Here is a 17,068-nt window from a genome sequence, read left to right on the forward strand (position 1 = left end):
ACTCACTTGGTAGACCAGGCTGGCCTCGAACTCAGAAATCCGCCTGCCTCTGCCTCCTGAGTGCTGGGATTAAAGGCCTGCGCCACCAGGCCTGGCTCCAAACTGTCTTTATGACAACCTGTGACCAAATGTCAGGTCTTTACATTTCGGGGCAGTGATACAAATCCATGGAAGGTCTTGCTTTGATTTCCAAGTTGAGCCATTGCTTTGAGCCCGGGACAGGTCCTCAGTTCCCATAGTCACTACACCTATGAAACAGGCCGTGTGGGGTGATCTGGGAAGACAATAGGTAGCCAGAACACTGAAACTTGATTGGCTCCTTCCTACTACAGAAGATAGGACATGTCATGACAGTTCGCTCAAAACAAACAAACAAACAAACAAAAAAAAACCTCATATTAGCAAATCTTCAAAAGTACTTGAGGACTTTGGTTAAGTGCTCTAGAAGGTTCGGCCTTGGCAATGCCTGCCCATCTCCCCAGCCTCCCCTATGATGTTTCACAAAAGCTGTGTCTGCTTTGAAGTTCTCTCATAACTACCCCTCCCACACAGATCACACTTCATAAGGCCTTCTGGGGACTACACTTTATCTTCTTGGCAACCCTCCATTCCCAGGACAAGAGCTGATCTCGCCAGAGGCAACTAGGTACACGCTGCCCTTTCCTCTCTGCCCTTCCTAAAACTGAATTCAACAGCTCGGGCGGCTGATATCGAAACAAGGGGAAAAAAAAAAAATCAAAGAAAAACATGAAGCGCGGGATCATGCTGAATGGAAGAACAAATGCAGAAAGGTTGCTACCACGTGATCCCCCAACCTCACACCAACTGCAAACAAACAAAGGTTTTTGAGCTGCAAATCTCAGAGAACAGAACATCAAAACTGCCACTGCAGTGTGACCAGTAAGTATCTGCCACATTTTACCCCTCATTTTACCCCAGCTGCTATCAGAGCTGAATGGTTGCGTTGGCCACCTTAGCTGACCACCGCCTCCTGCTGCAACCCTGCTTCCCAAATCCCCTCCCCTCCCCTCCCTTCTCTTTTCTCTTCTCCTCCCAGGTTCTCAGAAATCAAGCCCAGAAGCCCTGCTCCCTTTTGCTGGTTCTCAGAGCTCCTCGGTCCGTCTCAGTGCTAGCTTTAGTCTTCTAGGTGCCCTGATACCGAGCACTAGCCTCAAACCCACCAAACACAAGAAGTTCTGTAGAGCCCATGCAAATCAGGGCACCAGGCACTGAGACAGTGAGTCTAAGTGACATGGACACAGTTTGTGAGCAGCTCCGGAGTAACAATTCCATGGTCCAGGAGTCACTGATAAAACCTTCCAGTGCTGTCTTCACCACCCAAGGATGCCTGAGCCACACCTCTGTCTCTGTGCTCTGACAGTCTCAAACATCTACCACAACGCGAAGTACAAGTTCCCTGTTGGCAATAACACAAGGAATACTGTTCCTGTGGCACTGCAAAGAACCAAGGGCGCAGGCAGACAGCCGTTCTCAACACAGAAGCCAGGTTTAACTGGCTGAAAGCCAGCACTGGATTTTAAATGTTTCCTTAAACTCTTCTATGCCAGACATTACACTAGACCTGTCTAATATGCCCAGTCAGCAATGCTGAAACAATGTTACGGTTCATTCTAAGCACCTGGCAATTTCTCTGCAACAACTGAGCTTCTAGAGAAGAGCAAGTTCCTTTTTCCCTTTTCTCCAGTTACGCCCTGACAGCAGGTAATCAATAAATGCCCCTGATCTGGTGACTGAATCACTAGCCTGGAAAGCATGCCACACTGAGTCACACACCAGGTACAGTTAGCTATCACAGTGAGTGTTTCTGTCAACTTGACACAACGTTACAGTCATTTAGGAAGAGGGTACCTTAACTGAGAAAATGTTTCCACCAGACTGATCTGTGAACAAGAGTCTGGGGCATTTTCTTTACTGGTGCCTGATAGGGGGGAAAGCCCAGTTGCCTGTGAGTGGAGCCTTCCCTATGTGGTCCTGCATAGTGTAAGAAAGCAGGCTGAGCAAGCAAGAAGGAGCAAGCCTGTAAGCAGCACCCATCTATAGCTTGGACTTCTCCAGGCTCCTGCTCCAATCATGACCTGATATCCCTGTGATCAAATGGGACCTGAGAGTTGTGAAGATGTGAGAGGAAATAAACCCTTTCCTCCTACGTTACTTTTTTTTTGGTCATGATGGTTTTTTGTTTTTGTTTTTGTTTTTTGTGGGTTTTTGGTGTTTGTTTGTTTGTTTCACAACAATAGAAGAACATAACTAAGATCCTTGCCTCTCAGGTGCACGTTTCTACTATTAAACTTTCAGAAAAGTTTTAAGATGTAGACTTGAAAGCAATGAGAAGTTGTTATACACTATTCTTCACAGGTTTCGATGTTTAAAAATTTCTTATAGATACAAAAATTTTAGATGCTAAAAAGAATTACATCAACTAACATTTAAATAGCATCCTTTTCTATATGTGCAACCAGAAAAGAAAAAAATGTATATTAAAAACCTGAATGAAAACAAGTCTTTTCTAGAATCTAATAGTTCATAGGGTTTGTTTTATTTATTTATTTATTTATTTATTTATTTATTCATTTGAATCTCCCAGAGATATGGCTTTTGCTCAGAAAATGCAATGGCTTTGAACGCATAACTAAGATCCACCACCAACTACAGAAACAGCTTCGGAAATCAGTCTAGCCCATAGCAAAGGAATATGCTTGAATCAGTTCCCTAAGTGCTCTCAATATTATAATGATGAGTCTTAATTCTTCAAGTTATTAGACTTTTAACCTGAGGTCTGACCATAATCACAAGCCATCTCTCTTACCAAGCCGCACACTTAAAGACACATCATCAGGGTGACAGTGACACACGATTAACAGAACTAAAGCAATGTGTCAATTACTGTCAGGACTGTCTCTTCTCAGTTGGTAGGCTCCTGGTTATTTATACAACTCACATCAAAGCATTCAACACACAATGTCCATTGCCAAAAGCAAAGGAATGCATGGTTTCAAAGTCTTACGTTGTTAGTGCAGTTTCAATAGCTGAGATAAAATAATCAGAGGAAAATTTAAAAGTCATTCTAATTTCAAAGAAAAGAAAGAAAAGTGTCCAAAATTATGTTCCATGAGAACCATCTCAAGCGTGGCTTGTTTTCTTATTCACAATGTGTACATCATTTGCTGTGTCCTACAGCAGGCTACAACCTTGCCAAGCTGTGTGTTCTGGCAAAGGAACTCACGCCTCATTAGTCTATGGTGCCATTACACTAGACACCAGCATAGCAGCCATCTGTTTGATATTAACCAACTTAAATATAGATAAATCTGAATCTCGGGTTATCGAACAGTAGGTTGGGATGGCATTATTTAAATCTTTATTCTGGGTATGCAATGTCTAAGAATTTCACTGGATAATAATAAATCCCATCTCTGGAATCAATGTCCAAGGGGAAAATATTCTATCACTATGCTTTTGTATCAAAGTGAAAAACCATATAAAATTTTAAAATTTAAGGTAGCTGATGGCAACAAGACTTTCATTATTAACCACTTAAAAATAATATGTTAAAAATAGTAATAAAATAAAAATAGTAATTAAGCACTTTTAAAAAAAAGCAATGGTAGCATCTATTCTAGAACACATCACACAAAGCCACGGGCCACAAAAGACAGCACTTTACCCGCAAATTTTAAATCATTTAGGCTGATTCGCCACCCTCAGGTACTAAATAAACTTCCTTCAGATATTAAGGTGACATCAGAACTTGGGGCCTTATTTATACATTTATACTCACCTTAAATACCATCATAAGCTCAAGGACACAAAGTGTGGTCACACGCTGTGTTGCTTGACCGCCCTTTCTAACACTGCCCACACTGACAACCGAAGGACATGGGACACCGCTGACAGTCCAAGCAACGTTCTGTCCTTCTTACCCACAAGACACAGGACAGTGTTCGTGGTATGGAATCAGGTCCCATCTTGGAGACTCTTGCAAGAAATTCGTAGGACGGGGCCTACACATAGCCTCACGTGTGTGCTGTGCGTGAACACAGGTGTTCAGCGCTCACCGCTACAGCAATCTCTGAGTCCCATCGGGACTCACACACAGATGAATATAGTGTAAGGTTTAGTGGGATTAAGCGTGAAACACAATCCTTTCCAAGACTCGCTTTCTTCCCCAATGCATCTACGGATGTTTGATGGAACAGTTGGAAACTCCTTGGAAGTTATCCTCGCCATGTGAGCACTACAGCTTTATAAAGAAAAACTCCAGCTTCAAAAATCACTTTGAAATGGATCGTTGGCAACTCGGATTCAAGGTCAGTTTCAGAAAACAACGTTCGGTGCTGGGGAGGCAACTCGGGGGACTGAAAATATGCATGAGTTGGCCCCTCTAATTCAAATTGTGGGGTCTCAAATTAAGTGTGAAAAGTCAATGCAAATATTACACATAGCACATATACAGAGAGAGGGCGAAAGGGAGGGAGGGAAGGAGAAGAAAAAGAGAGGGGGAGGAGGAGGAGGGAGGAGGAGGAGGAGGAGGAGGAGAGGCGAAGGAGAGGGGATGGAGGAAGGATGAGGAGGGAGAGGGAGAGGGAGAGAGAAGCTGAGAAGCATCTGGTATCTGGTCCCACACAGTTGGTATAAAATGACAGTCAACATTTCTGGTGAAACTCACTCCCTTAGGAAGCTTTCAAATGAGCTTGGGAAAGATATGCCCAGCACCAGTGTGACAGTGACCACAAGCTAACAAGAACCACTGGGCCAGTGACTATCCAGCTTCCTGCTTCTGCCTTCCTTCCCACATGCCTTGAAGAACTCAGAGCCCCTCTGGAACCATAAGCTCAATAAACACTTCCCTCTGTACACTGTTTTGTTGCTCATGGTGGGTCGTTTTGTTTTGCAGCAACAGGAAAAAGTAACTGATACCGTGTGTGTGTGTGTGTGTGTGTGTGTGTGTGTGTGTGTGTGTGTGTGTCTGTGTGTGTATGCATGTCTTTGTGTGCACAAGGGTGCAGGTGCCCTAGGCAGTCAGGGGTATCAGATAGATAGATCCCCTAGAGCTGGAGCAGATGGTTTTGAATGTGCCACAGGGGTGCTGGGGACCAAATTTGGTTCTGCAAGAGCAGTACTTGCTATTAACCACCGAGCTATCTCTCAAGCCCTTATTTAAAAGAAAAAATTTAGTGTTAGCTTACATAGCAGCACTAGAGTTGATTTTAAAAATTATTGTTTGTAAGAACTAAACTCAATTTTACATTCTATGCTGGCTAGTTTTACTTTATGTGAGCTTGACACAAGCTAGATTCATTTTGGAAGAGGAACCGTCAGTTGAGAAACCAGACCATTGTGAGTGGTGCCATCCCTGTACTGGTGGCTCTGGGTGCTACACGAAAGATTACTGAACAAGCCAGTAAGCAACACTCCTCCATGGCCCCTGCATCAGCTCCTGCCTCCAGGTTCCTTCCCTGATGGATTTCTTGTCCTGACTTCCTCCTGCTACAGAGGGTGTTCTGAGAGTGAGAAGCTGAAATAAACTCTCTCCTTCCCAAGTTGCTTATGGTCAAAATGTTCTATCATAGCAATAGAAACTCTAAAACATGTTCTCTAAGTATACTTTTGCATTACATTACCCCCTTATTACATAGTAAATTGAAATATGCATCCTATATTTGTATGACTATATGTGTGTACATGTGTATATACATGTGAGTGTGCATGTATGTGTATATGTATATGTGTATGAGTGTGTGCATATGTATAAGTATGTGTGTGAGTGTTAGCGTGCACGCATGTGTATATGTGTGAATGTATTGTGAGTGTATGTGCATATATGCATGTGTATATGTGTGTGAATGTGAACATATCAGAACCACTATTTTGTTGTTAACATAAAAGTTTCTCATGTAGAATTTAGATGTGTCTATGAAAACAATGTGCATAAAAATGAGAAGCCAAATTTGGTCAGATAGTCAAATATATGAAGCCCTGTTTTCTATTATTTGAATTGCAAAGGTAACTAGTTCATTGAAAAGATAAACTATATTCATAGACTAAGAGAGGAACACACAAAAGAAGCCTGAACTCAAATATTTTATTTTGGATTCTTTGACAGTTCCATCCATGCACATAATGGATTTTAGTCTTTCTCAGCCTCCTACTGAAACAATACTCACACACAAGCCCATCTTTCACGTGTGACCCACAGGGTTGCCCGTGTGACCCCTGGAGGATGGTCTTTACAGGATCATAGGAGATCCATCAAGGAATCTAAGATTTAAAACAGATCTCCTCCAGTCTGCATTGCCTCCCTACATTGCATTGAAAAGGACCATCCTTGTCTTACGACCAGAGGTTCCATGACAGTGAACAATCTGGTGGCCTCTGTTACTATGAAGAAAGGAAGGGTCAAATAGAAGCCAGACTCCTCCTGCAGTCTACACAGTGGCTTCAGACTGCCTTGTGTAAAACATACGAGGTATAAGATGTGTACAGAAACTGTATTCTTTTCATCAGTATTAATTGCTGGCATACAGACAGTGTTCTCTCGGCCAACAAAGCAGTTGCCTGGGGTGTGCTATGGCCCATTAGGTAGAAGGGCCTGTTGAGGCCCTATAGCCACTGAAACATACCCGGAACCTGTGTGGAACCCCGTCCTCCTAGCCTCCGGATCTTCCCAGCTGTTGACATGAGCTCTTCACTCTTGACATACATCCCTGCCACTGCCATCCGATGTCCTTGCCAGAGGGCAAAAGTTATGGAGCTATCAAATCAGGAACTGGAAACTAAATGAGCCTTTTCTTTTTATGGTTCATAGCCTGTAGTGATTCTAAGTTGACTAATATATAGTAAGTACTAAAGAAATTATTTGCCAGATCTTTTTTTAAAAAAAAAAAAATTAAGAATGCTTTTCTTGTATTCATTTAGTTCTTTCTGACAACGTTGCCTTTTAGGAAAAAGTAAAACTGACAAATAAAATGCTAGAGAGCCTCTATTTCGTGTTTTGTTTTGTAAACTGTGAAAACCTCTTTCCTCGTGAGCTAGGAACGTTTGCCATAAACTCAGCGCTCACTCAGCACAGCTTACCTTCTGCTTTGTTGGTTTTCCTCTTCAGCCACTTTTCCACAGTCTCTGCACTAACACTTTCAGAAACAAATTCATCTAATACCTGGGGATGGAGAGAAAGATAGGCCTTCACCTTTTCATCCGTCAAACCTGCAAGAGAACCGGAGAGAAGGAGGGTCACCTATGGGGTACCTTCAGACAGGAAGTATGTAGCACCAAGACACATCGTGCTAAGACTCAGCAACTTCCCTCTGCTGCAGAGAGCTGGCTGCAGAGAGGCAGTGTTGCTTACTGGGAACAGGGTTGTCGCTGCTTGGCATTAAAGGCAAAGCTTTGGAAGCACAGGGGCGACAGGCAATGACTCTTGTAGGACTCCACAAAACCGGAACCACTGACGTTCAAGCGCTAGGATGGCATTCTACCTTAGCAGAGCGAAGCTGGGGAGCGCTGATGTCAGAGCTTGGCAGTTTCAGGTGGTAGTTGGTAAATCACACCAAAGAGCTGTTCCCCAGCTGCCAGCTCTGGGGGCATGCGAGTTAGGCTGTGCCTCTCTGCTGTGCACTGGGATGCACAAAGCACTTACTGCTTCAATTAAACCTGGCATTGCACTGCGGACGAGTGTCCAAGGCATGGATGACTGTGTTCGTCACTGTTGTGAACTCAAATCCCTCCCTTCCCATAGGCCCTAAAGCCGGTGCTGTAACCCATGTCAATTCAGGATGCTCTTGCCAGGTCCCCATCGCTGTTAGAAGTAAACAGTTCCGCTGAAGTTTCCACCCCCTTGCAAACTGTTGGCTATACATAAGACAAAGTAATCTTATATGTTTTCAAATGAAAAATTTGAAATCAAAGCAATCCCGAAAATTGAAAGTAGAGTGTGAAAATTGCTCTCAGTACCCTGTGGTCACTGAGACTGAGTGAATGTCCGTCCCTGGGGATGGCTGGATGACAGCACCGGAAGAACCTTGCCTTTGACACAGACCGTGTCTGATTTTGTCCTTGCAGAGTGTAGGCCACACATTTCCACAGACAAAGCAGAACGTCCATATGTGTTAATTAATTCTGCCCATCACCTAATACGCAGTTGTCAAGACCTTATGACTAAACGGGCTAGCCAAAAAGGCAGATGGTTCCATTCAATGAGTTCAGTCATTAAACCATTGACAGCTACACAAAATGCGCATAACATCTTTGAGAGAAGGGAGGGAGACCCGTCCTATCCCTTACAGGGCAAAGGGTACCCGTGGAACAGAATCCGATTTGGTACTTCCTGCAGGATGCTAAAGGCAAGAGGCCTCATGAGGAGTGCTCACCTGACAAGGCTAGGTGCATCCCTAGGTAATGAAAGAATCGGACACTGGAGCAAAGGTGGTAGGTAGAAGACAGTTGATGTAAATTCAAGCTGGTACTCTTTTTCCTATGCCCACAAAAGTTAATTCCTTAGGACTCCCTTCCACTGCTTTGATGACACACCTCCCAGTCCCCACCCTAACTTTCCACACGCCCTTGACATCTGTGTTCTTGTCACCTGTTCATTAGGATATCCACACTGTGACTCAGGAGTCTCAATGTGTTTTCAGTCTCTAGTCTTTGAATACCCCCTACCACCTCAAAGAGGCATATCCTGTGAACCTAAAGGAGCCGCCTTCTCATTTTTTTTTTCCTGAAGAGATTTTTACCTCTCAGCTCCCCTTCCCTGTGACCACTACTTTCCTATTTCCCAGAGAGCCAGGCTACGTATGAAGTCCTAACTCAGGGTCCTTATTATGTGGCACTGTTATAAGCTATGTTCTGTTTGCAAGTTGTATATTACATAAAGGACCTGCACCCAAAATACACTCTTAAAAGTCAACCACAGGCAAGCAAACAGCCAGCTTTTAAAAATGGACCCAAAGCTGAACAAACATCTTAAACAAAGAGGATGCAAATATCACAAATAAACACAGAAAAGGTACTAATTGGTCATTAGTGAACTGAAGGTAACATGAAAACAAGACTCAACCACATACTTATTACAATGGCTAATGTCCAAACCCCAGAGAGCAGTAATTGTGGGTGTAGAGGCAGAGCATCAGTTCCTGCTTGCTGCTGGTCAGCATCCAAGCGGTATGCTATTTTGGGAGATAGGTTGTTAGTTTATTATCACTTAAATAAATTTGTCCCGTATGACCCAATAATATCACGTGTTAGCCCGACCCACGTGGAAACCCCGTGTCCACTTGAAGACCTGCATATGAACACTTCGTGAAAGGCTTTCCTCCATAATCTCTTAATTCTGGAAGAATCTGAGAGCTGTCTTCTAGTAAGTGAAGACAAGCTGTGTATGTCTACTTAACTGTCGGCTCATGAGAAGAAGACATTGATGAGAAGCCAGGGAAAGATCTAGGTGAGTCTAGGGAGATAAGCCACTCTGTGGGGCGATGCATTAAGAAGTGGCAGTTATAAGACACTGGGGGGAAAGTCCACAAGGGCAATCAGAAAAAGATGGGTAATTGTCTAAGTCCTTGGACAATGGAGGGAGGCTGTGTGAAACACAGTAGGTCTTGTGGGGTTTTGGACAATGGAGGGAGGCTGCGTGAAACACAGTAGGTGTTGTGGGGTCAGGGCTTTATTCTATGATATTTGGTGGTAAATATATAATACCATACACCTCTCAACACCCACAGAATCTTACAGCACAGAGGATAAAATCATGATCCATGCCCATGTTTACAGAACGGAAGGCTGGGAGGGGACGATGTAATGTGACAAAAATGTCAGAACAATTTCCGCTCCCGTGATGAGCCCTGCACCATGTGCAGACGACTTGCTCTTCATTCCCACAGCAACGTGGGGTGTCTGTGAGTGTTGAGAGACAGGAGGCTTGTCCTTAAGGATACATCCTGTCAGGCTGCAAACACGCCCGCTGGAACAGTCATCTCTCAGTTAAGATGTCAACGGGATGCACACCGAGATTCAAATCAGACACAGCTTTAAATGTTTTCTTCATGACAACTTCTCATTGGAATAGAGGGGCCTGCGTGTGCCGAGGGCGAGCTATGCCTGAGTGGAACCGACTGGAGGTTCTTGAGGACAGTGTTAATGTAAGCTTGGATTAGAAGAAGCTCAAGAGTTGCTTTCTAGGAAAAGCGCTTCTTTCTCAGTCTTGTGCTGCGCCAGTACAGAAGGCTCTGGTGACTGTGGAGGACCAGACGCACATGGTAGATGTCCAGCCTGTTCTTCAGCTTCTGCCATACTTGGGGCCCACGACACTGCCCTACAGACCCTCACTCAGCTCTTCCCCACAATCACGATTCCTTCATCGAAAATTAGATACCAGGTCCACGGGCTGTAGGTTCCAACCCTAGCTTCTTATTCTAGTATGTAACACGGCCAGTGAGCCTTTCTCTGTGCCTGTGTTATTACTCCCCACGTGTTCCATCCATGTGTGAGCAGAATGTAATATAAACCGTTCTCCCCCTCTTAAAGGCATTGCCCACGTGTGAGGCAGACTCCACAATATTACTTCGTATTACTTCTGAATTCCCTGCAAAAGCCAGAGCCTGAAGGACAGACGGCCTGAACGCTGAGGTGAAACAGGCTGAGCAATGGTGTGGCCAGGCTCAGAGAAACACTTGGTGTGGACAGGCTCAGAGAAACACTCGGCAGCGTGAAGAGCACTTGGTTCTTGGCCATCATTCCAGCTTAGGCTCCATACCATGTAGTTTGGGGTCTCGAATTTGGTCTTAGGTCTTCCACGTTTGAGTTCAACAATTAAGAGTACAATTAACAATTTGGGAATCTCCAGACACAAGATTGTGTCTTGGGACACAATCCAAAGCTGCCATACCCTCCCTAGGCTGTTGGTTCACTCTTCCACAACTTGGTCTGCTGCTGGGGAACTTCCCGTAGCCTGAGAACTCCTGCTGTCTAGCACACCAAGAGCTGGGTGCATAGGCAAATTGATGTAGAAATTCTTAGTGGTGCCAAAAGGCAGCTCCAAAATACACACCAGAAATATTTGCCCTTAAGATATATATATAACAAGATGAATGAGTACGTTAAGAAATGTTAGCGCCTTAACACAAAATCTGTCAAACATAAAAGTCAGATTCATCTCTTCTGACAATTCTAAAATCCAACGACCTCTTCCTTCCTGGGTCTTTCCTGGCGTCCATATTCCAGCTACTGAAACTACTTCCCTGGGGGGGGGGGGACCGATAGAACAGCTAACTACTATTTGCTATTTGCAAGTGAGCACATCTGGGACAGCTGGTGTGCAGGTATGTTTTCCATAAGCAGACCCTGGGTTACGTCCCCTGACCAACTCAGGCCTCTGGGGATTGTGTGTCTGGTACACAGCACATAGGCACTCCATACAGGTCACAGTCCTGGGTGTAAAAGTAAGGGCAGAAACACAGAGGTGTCGGGTGCTTGGATCTGGGTGTTCTCTCTTGACTGCAGAGACAATAACCAGGGTGAGAACAGGGACGCAGACCGAACAACTCATCAGCCCCGTTTCTCTCTGCCTTCTTCTCTCTGAGACCATGAGTTTTCAGAATTACTCTGGCCAGTGCCCCCTCTGCTTTGACACAGATTACAAACCTTGCCTCTTAAGCCAGAGAGTAGGAGAGAAGGGTTAGCCTCTACCTCATAAGACCCACCCTGGTCTAGCCTGGGGATGAGGAGTGGTCAGTAAACCAGCCCCACACTTCCTTGTGGTTCTCCCGCCTCTTCACCCGACTCACAGTCACGCTGCTATCTGCCTGACTCCTCTTCACCCTCCATCTCCCTAAGCAAGGCATTTAGACCAGAAGCAACCTGAGCAGAGAGCTCACCCTAATGGCACGCACCCTCGGCACTGACTTCCCGTGGTACCCTGCTTCAGCTGCACCTTGCTCTTGCTGTCGGTTGAAACCTCCTATGTGCTGAGGGACCACTTGCTAAACGTCAGCTTTTCCAACTAAGACTAAAATCTCTCTGGGTGTAGTAACTGGTAACTAGTCTGTCACAGTCGCCACCTAGCAAGTGTCTCGAAGAGTCATAGCCTGACCTACGTGTCCCCTCACAGAACGAGTGCTCATTAGGGAGGCCTTGGTTGGCATGTGGGGATGAGGCTGTGAGTGTATGTATGTACAGTCCACGGATAGGTAAAGGCCAGGTCACTGGGTGACAGCCTGAACGACAGCCCAGTCTGTGTCACCAGTCTTCTTTCTAGAAGTCTGAAGTTAAGGGAATATATAGGCAGAGCCTATCTACATGATACCTATTATGGCCATGGCCCCAATTTAAAAAACCCAAGGACTCAATCTCCGATATGCTCTGCTGGCCCCCCTCGACACAGGCCACAGGTGACCGATGGAGAAACTGAGACTGGCCTCAGGTGACTCCAAGACGAAAGGCTCTCGGCAGCATGAGCCAGCTGTGCCCTGGACCTCAGGGACACACATCTCCCCTCTGCTCGCTGGCTGTCAACTCTCAAGAGATTACAAGCGCAGCTGTGAGAACCGGCCCCGTCCTGAGCACAGCCGTCTGCTGGTTCCTGTGAGTCATCTAGTGACTCCGCATTCAGGGGTAGTTCTCGAGGCCACGGCACTCAGACTTGCCATACTCGGTGAGGGAGGGCATCGGTGAGCAACTCTTACCTTGTGTGTTAGCAGAGGGGCTGGGAAAGCCGAGGCACAGCTGTGCCTGCTGGAAACCGCTCAGCTCCATGAGGCCCCAAGACATGACCTGGAATCCACACTTCACAGCGAGTGCGGACAGAAGAGCTTCTTAGCAGCCTCTCTGCTCCTGCCTAAGTTATGGCTGGGGGTCCTTCCCTTCTCTCTTTTGTTTCTGCACAAACCTCCCCATGCCCATGTGACACTTCCTGAGAAGGCAGTAACTCTGTACTGTAAATAGCCAGCATCCTTCTAACATCCCTGATCCACGGACACTCCTTGCAAAAATGTCCTTCATGCACTGCCTGTTGCGCTTAGATAAATGTTTATGAGTGTAAGGACGTATGCATAGTTCCTTCTCAACACTTGTCAAATACAGGAATAGATTAATAGGCTATAAACATTCTTCTGACATTGTTTTAAAAAGCCGAGTCTTATGCGGAAGTCACCGAGGGGCAGCCCCGAGGTTATGGAAGAAACAACTCCAGAAAAACGTTGCTGTCACTATGGCAAAGGAGAAAAGCAGAGGGAGAGGATGACGGTCTTGTAGTACTTACGCTTGCCTCTCACAAAAGCACATCAACCTGTTTTCATTACACGCAGGCACATCCCACGGAAAGAGGCTTCATCCAGGGTCCTGTACTAACCCTGGTGTAATATATGCTGGGGTCTCTTACAGCTCCTGCATTAGCAGCCTGAGGGGCCACAGGGCTACAAAGGGATGGCTTCCAGGGTTCACTTATCAAAGGCTCCTTGCACTGGTCCCCCAAGACCACCACTGAGGTAGGCATTCCAAGTTACTTTAAGAAATCGAACCACAAGCTTGCCACTCGTGGTTTTAGATAAAGACGAAGACGGTTTTTAAATTTCTGAGCAGGACTCCTAGGAGTTAAGATTAAGCCCAAAATATTCTACCCGCAGGAAGTCTGGAGTGGGGAGGATTTACACCCCTACTTCTCAGCTCAAGTTTACAGTAAGCGGGTAGCAGGCTAAGGCTGCCTCCCCAGTAGACAGTAGATGCTTGAGTAGATACAGGCCCTGTCTCCAGAAGACTGCTCTAAGCCTCCATGTTTCTACCACACACATACCACAGGCGAGTCAGGTGTGAGGGTCTGCATGCATGCTACCTATGCAACTGATGCTCAGCTCCTCCAAGAGCACTCATCCTCCACATAGACGCTGCCTTTCTCTCAAAAAATCCAGACACGCCTTTCCTCTGGAAAAGCGCATGCTGTTGCTTTAAACCAGTTTAAATGTTCAAAAGCCCACATCTAGCCACACGTTAGCAGCTAATGGCATCTCAGAAGAGCTAATGAGTGCTTTGAGGCCTGTCAGATGTGGAAATGATCCCAACCAACCATTCTATCAGCCTGACCGTGTACTGGTAACTAGTCCGTATGAAATTTTCCAGCAGTACCACCCAGGGAGGGGAGACCAGGGTGACAGCTGGCTGGAGGGACAGTGAGAGTATGCTGAGGAGACAAACGCAAAGGCAGATTGGTAAGTCAGAATGAGAGCTGTGCCTCAGTGACGTGACGTACTCAGAGAATTAGAGTAGGCAGGAACCTTGCAGTAAAGACAGAACGGCTAGGAAAGGAAAACCCAAGGCTATCGAGGCTGGACACGGCTCCTCTTGGCTGATGGTAACAACTTAGCTCAAATGGATGCAAAACTGAAACAGTTGATTTGGGCTAAAGGCACAAAGAGTCACTAAGCTAGAGTCCAGTCGATCCCATATTGACATGACAGTGTAGAGATACTGATGGTCACAATGTCAAAATCGAATTCTGCTGTGTTCAAACGCTCAGATGCAGGGCGACAGCCTGAACTGCAAAGTGACGTGGCTGAGCTATGATAGTGCTTTACGCTTCGACCACCACATGGACAGGGGCCTTGTGGACAAGTATGTCTGCGGCCAACGGGGATGGCAACCTTGCATGTCGGTCAAATCATGTCCACCCTTAGAGAAGGGAGAAGTTTTACATCCACCCTTGTCTCCAACTCCTCAGTGTAGGACTTGATAAATGCCCTTTAAAAGGGGTTCCTAGGTCCTCCCCTGCAGAAGCAAGCTGTAAAATCGAATGTCCTGTTTTAGGAATGCAGTGGCGCTGGAGAGGTGGTGGCTTAGCCGTGAAGAGCGCTGACTGCTCCTCCAAAGGTCCTGAGTTCAATTCCCAGCAACCACATGGAGGCTCACAACCATCTGTAATGGGATCCGATGTCCTCTTCAGGTGTGTCTAAAGACAGCTACAGTGTGCTCACACACATAAAATAAACAAACAAACAAACAAATAAATCTTTTTTTTTTAAGGAATACAGTAAGATACTTTAGAGAGAAAATAGGAAAAGAATTTCATGTAATTTAGTGTGGAAAGGGGGGAAATGAATATAGGAGAAATGTGGAAAGAAGAGAGCCCCCCCTCCAAAAACAGTCATGTAGACTCCAAAACTAAAAAAAAAAGTGTGTGTGTGTGGGGGGGAGATATAGTAATGGTTTATATATACTTGGCCCAGAGACTGTCACTATTAAGAGGCGTGGCCTTGTTGGAGTAGGAGTGTCACTGTGGGTGTGGGCTTTAAGACCCTCATCCTAGCTGCCTGGAAGCCAGTCTTCTCTTAGAAGCCTTCAGATGAAGCCTCCTGCCCCATACCTGCCTGAATGTCACCATGTTCCCACCTTGATGATACTGGACTGAACCACTGAACCTATAAGCCAGACACAATTAAATGTTGTCTTTATAAGACTTGCCTTGGTCATAGTGTGTGTTTACAGAAGTAACAACCAAACTAAGACAGCTATGCAAACTATTTTAAAATTAAATTGAGAAAGGAGAATAGGTGTCATTACTTGTTATGGCTATTTAACAACAAATTATTTTTTAAGAAGTCATACCTGGGCTGGGTGGTGGCTCATTGGGCAAGATGCTTGCCATTTGAGCACGGGGAACCGAGCTGAGATTTCCAGCACAGCCCTGTAATCCTAGCACTACACAGTGGAGACAGGAGGATGCCAGGGCCTTGGTGGACACTGGTCTAGCCATTCAGCAGTGAGCTACACGTTCAGGGAGAGACAAGTATTGAAGACTGAACTGGAGAGACAATCATGGAAGACAGCAGATGAGGAGCTCTGACCTCCATGGACATTAGCCTGCCTGCATATATGTACACAGATGAGGAGCTCTGACCTCCATGGACCCAAGCCTGCCTGCATACATGTACACACAAATGAGGAGCTCTGACCTCCACAAATACACACCTACCAACACGCACATCTACACAGATAAAAGGGGAAAAATGTCTCGTCTCCACTTTCAGTCCATTAAAGCCCTGAGAAGCTCTAAAAGTGGAAAGTCCCACACCCTCTTGTTGAGTATTCCCCAGGAACAACCCCTTTCACTTGTTAAAAGGATTTGAAAAGATAGGATTGACAGATCAGAAACAAAGAAAATCAAAATTCACGCAAATCTTCTCAGAATGAGTTGGAATCATTTTTCCCCCCCAGAAAAGCTGGGAACCACCTTTTTCTGCACATGGAGGCACGTGCCTGCAACCCCTACATTGAAGACTAAACGTACTGAGGTCACTGTAGGGTAGGTTCATTAGGCCAGTGTGGGTTCTACTGTAAGACCCAGTGTCAAAAAGGGGAGGATGGAGGAGGAGTAGGGAGTAGAGGAGGGGTAGGGGGGGGGGGGGAGGGGAGGGGAAGTGGAGGAGGGGAGGGGAAGTGGAAGAGGGGAGGGAAAGAGAATGAAAGAAAACAGTTTCTTAAAACGTCTGATCACAAAGTCATCTAGAAATGTTACTCTTGAGAATTAACTTATAAAATGATGCTATTATTCACACCTCTTTGACTCAATGTCTGGCTTATAAGTAACACTGAGGCCTGATTAGCAGGCATTATATGGTGCCTTAGGGTGAATCAGAATTGAGAGCACGCTGTAAATAAGGAAAACAGATGATCATTCTACAAGGCTGATGAGGACATATATAGCAGTTACTGCGCGGGGAGGTAAGAAACACCTTCCAGAAGAGACCCATTCTGGTCCCTACTTGGAGGTTCAGAGTCTATCACTGCCAGCAGCAGGCCCAGCAACAGGCATGGCCCACGCTATGAAGGTGGCCAAGCAGAGCAGGCCAGTTAACTCTCAAAGCCAGACTCCAGACACCCATGGTTGCAGCCAGGCCCCAGCTTCCCAAGCATCCCTAGATAATACCGCCAGCTGAGGAGCAAGTGCCCAGAGAGCCTGTCAGGGACATTTCCCATCAGACCACGGGAGCCTGGTCACAGGAGCACGCTGATGCAAACTGTTCCCAGGGCAAAGGTCCTGATTCTCACTCAGTAAGTGTTTACT

At 45.8% G+C, this 17,068-nt stretch overlaps 1 protein-coding gene across 1 annotated transcript in view; it reads right to left on the reverse strand.

The window, feature by feature from the left end:
* The window catches only part of Pde10a (phosphodiesterase 10A), a 180,665-nt gene that overhangs the window by 73,449 nt on the left and 90,148 nt on the right, over positions 1-17,068 (reverse strand). The window contains exon 2 of the mRNA XM_021220932.2: positions 7,096-7,224. Within this exon, the coding sequence (XP_021076591.1) occupies positions 7,096-7,224 (129 nt within the window). The remainder of the gene's footprint in view (positions 1-7,095; positions 7,225-17,068) is intronic.

The sequence above is a fragment of the Mus pahari genome, chromosome 21 (genome assembly GCF_900095145.1).
Source record: "Mus pahari chromosome 21, PAHARI_EIJ_v1.1, whole genome shotgun sequence".
NCBI lineage: Eukaryota > Metazoa > Chordata > Mammalia > Rodentia > Muridae > Mus > Mus pahari.